General features: G+C 33.3%; 1 protein-coding gene across 3 annotated transcripts in view; it reads right to left on the bottom strand.

Moving 5' to 3' along the window:
* Positions 1-302: 302 nt before the first annotated feature.
* LSD1 (LSD1 zinc finger family protein) overlaps positions 303-6274 on the bottom strand; it is a 45794-nt gene continuing 39822 nt past the window's right edge. For 2 of the 3 annotated variants that reach the window (XM_088891560.1, XM_088891559.1), the window contains exons 5-8: positions 979-1047; positions 824-895; positions 547-615; positions 303-455 (exon numbers count right to left, since the gene is read on the bottom strand). In XM_088891560.1, coding sequence (XP_088747686.1) covers positions 574-615; positions 824-895; positions 979-1047 — 183 coding nt within the window. In that variant the 3' untranslated portion in view covers positions 303-455; positions 547-573. Of the gene's footprint in view, positions 616-823; positions 896-978; positions 1048-6274 lie in introns of all 3 variants that reach the window. The other variant, XM_088891558.1, reaches the window with a different exon arrangement.

Raw genomic sequence — 6274 nt, 5'->3', positions numbered from 1 at the left:
ACTTGATATTTAAAGCAATACATCTAGCCAGGCAGAGCGTGGGAGAATATTTGAACAACCTTTTGTCGACAGATAATTCATGTTGGATAGAAGAACCCGAGTGACTAGAGCAATACCTTATATACCCACGGTCATGCCAGTGGAGTAGGCCACAAGAAAAAAGATAGAAGGAAAAAAAATTGAGAAACTTCCATATGATGGGTTATCAAGCAATTAAGTTAAACAATCCAATTGAAACAATATTCTAAATACAGAAAATCAAACATATAGTACTCCGATCACAAGACAATAACCCACAGGTATAAGTTTGGAAAAGAATATTAATACTTTCTCATAGCCAAAGTGTACACGTGTAGCATACAATGATAAAATGTCCACAGAAAAGAGCAGATACAACACCCTTTTTACTTCTACAATCTCCCAACATATACGATCCTACCAAAATATTCAGTTTTCTGCAAGTGCTCACATTTAGAAATAGGTTTCTCAGGGCTCCAGCTTCTTATACAGTACAACTCAAATAAATCAAACTCGTTAACTACTTACAGCAGGAGCTAGACGTGGGAAATGTAGTTATTTTTTTTCGGTGGTCACTCCAACGACAACATTGCTCACCTACAGCATTACAAGTTTAATCAGCAAACTTGCTTTGTCGCCAAAAGGTAAAGAAAATCATGAATCATAACTTGACAATGAATATGACAAAAAACAGAGTGGAATCGTGGAATAAGGCTTATTTGAGTACTTATTTTTGACATTGTATTGGTCTAGGAAATTTAAAGAAAAAGCTGAGCCAAAAGTAGTTAGGAAGTAGAAGAATTACCAATTTGCCGCTTTCATCAACTGACATTGGGTTCTCGACTACAACAGTTTGACTGTGGGCATGTGGCATTGCCTAAATCAAATCGAAGATATTACTCTTATGATGTATACTGCATGAATTTGTTGGGCATCAAAAAGCGAAGTTCAAGAACTTACTGTTGATGTAGAGGGAATGCTGGCCCCATTTGGTCTATGCACGGGGATAGATACTCTCATGTTGCCCATCTGCAAAAGATAATTTATGTGTAGAAGAATTATTCAAGAACACAAACGGTGAAAGCCAAGACATAACACGCACACACGGTGCAAGCCATTACAACCAGAATTCCACCTGCTACTTAAATTGGCTGCAAGTCTAAAGGTACAATTCTTTTATTCTTTCCTTAGTTCCGTCTGTGTTTCTGTTGATACCTATCGGTTCTTGAACGAGAAATTATGAAAAAATAAATAAAAAACAAGAGCACATATATCATTGATATGGATGTCAAATGGCTGCTGCCAAAATTGTGTCATCTAATCCCATCCACCCGATTCTATCCCTTCCTTCCCCAGTGCATAATTTCCCCTTTTGGGAGGGTATGGAGTGGAAGGGAAGGAATGAATTGCATTGGGAGTATATTATATACTTGGGCTAAAAAGCGTGAAAACATGGGTTCAAGTTTGAAAGCAGCCACTTAAAATTTTGTCAATGTCTTATGATTTATATATGATTCACAATTTGAATTGCAAATCCCAAAGGTTTCCATTTGAATCTACATCTGAATCCTTTTATAAAAACAATTTTAAATCATTGATTAAATCTTACACCTTATGGGAAAGGCAAATACCACTTGGATTAAAAGGAAAGTTCTATAAAACAGTTGTAAGGACAGCAATGATGTATGGAGCAAAGTGTTGGGAAATCAAGAAATAACATGTCCAAAAAAAAGAGTGGCAGAAATGTGTATGCTGAGATGGATGAGTGGAAAAACTACAAATGATAAGGTGAGAAATGAAATCATTTGAAGGAACCCAGGAATAGATCAGTAGATGATAAAATGAATGTAGGTGATGTGTATAGAAGACCACCTACAGAACCTGTAAGAGGAAGCGATCAGCTACAAGTTTGAAGGGGCTAGAAGAGCTAGGGGTACACCAAAATTGACATAGGTCAAAACAGTAAAAAATTATTGAAGCGCTCATAATTTAATAATGGATATGGTATTAAACAGAACTGAATGGCAAAACAGGATTCATGTAGCCAAATAGATAGGATAAGGCTTTAATGATGATGATGATTAAATACACTCTACAATTCATGTGATTTAAATAAACTCAACTGAAGACCTTGTTCCCTAAATGTTCTTTTGTTTCTTCAACTCTTTTAAGGAGCTCTTGTTTAGAACCCTTACTACTACAAGATTTGTTTCGGTTTTCTAAGACCTATTTTAAAATATTATTGAGTTTATATTCCACAATATATAGGCTAAAGAGCCACTTGATGTGGTCCAATTGACTTTGAAGTCAAACTTCATTTTATCATCTTACACACCTAGTGTATTAGATGTAAAATTTGTTGTAATTAAGTATAAAAATGGTATACATGGATTAAAAAGATCATAAAATAATAGAGATGCAAATGGATCAGATCTCGATCTGATTCAAATTTGAATCTTATCCATTTATGCCATATATATATATATATAGAATTGGATCAGACAAACCTTATCCATTTAAGAAATAAATTGAATTTGGTTACTGGCCTATTTGATCGATAAAGATGCACTCTGATTCATCTGTACATAGATTTTTATACTCCTCACACCCTCAGGTTTTATTATATTATTATTATTATAAGAATAATAATAGTGAGAGACAAAACCTCTTACCCGTCCCATGCCTAGTGAAATGAAGTACATCAGAAGGAAATAGTGAGAGACAAACCCTCTTATCTCACCCCAAATACAATCAATTACAACAGTGCCCAAAAAAGTTTAGTTCTACCCGTCCCATGCCTAGCAAGAGAATCCTCAAGGGAGTGCACTTCTTTTACCCACTGTACTCTCACCTCCCAATTCTGTGTTAACCATTTATTTTTTTGTTCTTTTTATTACTGTACAACCATAGGCTCAGCTCTTCATTCTGTAACCAGTTCACCACCACTTTTGAATCCCCTTCAATTATCAGCTTCTTGATATTCAGCAAGGCTCTTTGTACTCCAATTGCTGCCTATACCTCAGCCCTAAGAGAGTCTCCATAACCAATTGGACATGAAAATGTCCATTCACTCCATTGCAGGAAAAAATATCTAATCCTAGAAAGCTAAACCTAAAATTCCAAACCATGTTTCATTGTTATGCATTCTGCATCTATTCTCAGACTCAGTCCACAGCTCTCACCTTTTTCACTCTGTAGTTCATTTAATCTTCTTGGTTGTTGAGTAGGTGATGCCAGCATCTACTATCTGCATCTGTTCTCTTAAGATTCAGTGCTCTCACCTTGTTGGGTTCTTGTTGACTGGTAAGTAGGCAAATGACCAAACGGGTAGGCAGGTAATCCTAATTTTTTGGATTGTCTTCAAAGAAGAAGTGGCTGGTGCATCAGAAAAAGTCACTATTCAATCATACTACATCACTGTTTGTATCGTACAGCAGTAAAAGATTTGTTCTTCTTCCATTTGAGTTTCATGGGTTGGGGCTTTTTTTGTTTCATTCTTATTAATACCTAGACCAACAATACAGGCCTTTTTTCAGGGATTGGGGTTTAGAATCATCTTCTGCAATTCTGTTCTGTTCATGTGTTGGGCAAGCATTTCTCTAAGGAAGTCAAATTTTATAGGGATACTTGTGCAATTTCTAATCTTGTAAGTTGATGAGACTAACAGGCTTCTATAACCTCAATAAGAGCCATATTACAGAATCAGTTAGAAAGGCTATTCAGTTGTCTTTCCTCTCTGTTTTCTAATATTTTACAATTAAGAAATTCCTTTCTTTTCTGGATAACCAGTTTCTTTGTTCCTTGATGATCCAAACTATTTTGTGTTCCGAAAACTCCTAAATGATCCTGAAGGAATGATCATGGGCTGGGTTGGCCCATGTCAAGCTTTTACTGGATGGTTAAAAAAAGGGCTGCCCAGTAAAGGAAGTTTGGGGTGAGCCGATTCCTCCAACGATTGGAGCTTTTTGTAGGGAAACCTTCTTGGAGAAATGTAATACCTGTGACTTATTCCAAAGAAAAATGCCTTTTTGGTGCTTGTCTCAAAATTGGTGCATTCTTTGCAAGGCTAATGGTGAAAGCTCTTACCACTTATTAATTTCTTGCCCCTTTGCTGTTGTTATTTGGGACTGGTTTCTTTCTCTATTTAGTTGTAGGTGGACCCTACCGCCAAATATTCAAAGCTTGTTTAGCTCTTTGTTCCTTAGGTGGCCAAAGAAAAGGGAAAGGATTATGTGGAGGTGTGTGAGGGCTGCTATTTGCTGGACTCTATGAGAGGAAAGGAACTCCAGAACTTTTTCTGAAAACAAAAGAAATAAAGAAGTTTTATTGAAGTAATAACAATTAGGGTGGTGCACTGGTTAAAATCTTTGGACCTGTTTGATGAGGTTTCTGCGTATATGTTGCTGAACAGCTGGATGGAGTTGGCTATTTCTGCTCTGCTCATTCTTCTGCTTGTCCTGTGTTGTCACCACCAAGTTGCGGCTTATATATATATATATAGTTGTCAAGATGATGCCTAGGCGCCCATAGATGGTTGCTCACTTAATTGCCTACCTATTGTGTACATGCTACCATAAAATCCTTTTATATTCTTTATTCTTTTATATTATAATAATTAAATAGATATTATTTAACTAAAATATTCATTTTCTGGGTTTATATAGTAATTTATTTTTCTTATCTTCTTATTCGTTAAGGTTCAATCAACACACATGTTGGTGGATGCAGTCTTAAACCTTCAAAGACTTCAAAGACTGAACCAATAAGCAAGGAAGAACTTAAAATTCTGTCCAACCAGCACATTCATCATCATCATCTTATTTTCCTAGACAAAAATGGGCTCGGTCCCTATATTTTCTGAATTTTCTTTTCTTCTTTTTTTCTAATAAATATGTTGAGTTTTTATGCTTTTATATGAAGCTTATACTTTTTTATGAAGTTTATAGATAATTATCATGGAAGACGGTTGCTAGTTGCTATGGAACCTAGGGAAATATCCTAGGATTCATGGTTTCTATGTAAAAATGTTCCATTGCCTAGGCGACAAGGCAACAAGGCACCCCCCATCCCCTAGCTTCGCCTTGGTGCCTTGGTCCAGGCCCAGGCATTTGGGCTTGCCCACATAAAGTAATAAAACTATATTGTTAAGGACTTAAAATTTAAATCTAAGTTCATATACAAAATTACAGAAAATATACACAAATTTTTATTATACATATATAAATACATTTGTGTATATACTATAAATATTAATTATATAATACAGTATAATTAGGGCCAACCTGCATTATGCATGAACTATTGGAAGCATCTACTTCTACTTCCTTCAATCTTTTCTTAAAAGTCCACCTATTTCACTTTGTTTCATAATATATGGTTCATGCATTTATTTTTATTACTTGTCTAGTTGAGAAAAACATCAAATTTTGATAGGTTGTTCTTAACATCTACTCAAGGATCAAAGTATCAGTATCGAGTATTGTATCGGATAACTCGGATACGGATACGGATACGTTTTGGAAACGTATGGATACTAACGAAAAATATAGAAACGCTTGGATACGCTAGTGAAATACATACAAATCACATAAATACATTCATCATACTAAACCAAAAGCTGAATTATCTATGAATAAGATATAAACACATGAGAAATTCATACTTCAATAGGTTATATGAAGAGAAATATTACAATAAACAATAACGGGACTCTAGAACATTCAAACATTGTACAATAATTATCACTCTTTCAATTTTATAATTATAATTTTCAATTTTTATTAATTTTTGGAAATATTTATTAATTTAGTATTTTATTTAAATAACAACCATTTTTTAAATAATAAATATGTTTTCATTTTTAACATATAATGTTTTTATTTTACACATAATTGTAAAATAAAACAAATAAATCATTTAAGGTAGATACAATAAATTATATTTAATTTTCAGTTTTTATTAAATTTTTGGGAAAATTAAATCTTAAATTATTCATTTTAGTTTTTATAATTATAATTTTCTATTTTCCATTAATTTTGTTAGGAAAATCTATTTATTTAGTATTTTTATATAATAACTCTATTTTTTCAAATAATAACTATGTTTTCATTTTTAACATATAATTTTGTGTAAAATAAAATATATAAATCATCTAAGGTAGATGAAATATATTATTTTTATAATTTTTAGTTTTTATTAATTTTTTTGGGAAAATTAAATCTTAAATTATTTATTTTAGTTTTCATAATACTATTTT

Source organism: Nelumbo nucifera, chromosome 7, assembly GCF_055504915.1.
Source record: "Nelumbo nucifera cultivar China Antique chromosome 7, China Antique-T2T, whole genome shotgun sequence".
NCBI lineage: Eukaryota > Viridiplantae > Streptophyta > Magnoliopsida > Proteales > Nelumbonaceae > Nelumbo > Nelumbo nucifera.
This window is presented reverse-complemented; position numbering and strand designations above follow the sequence as displayed.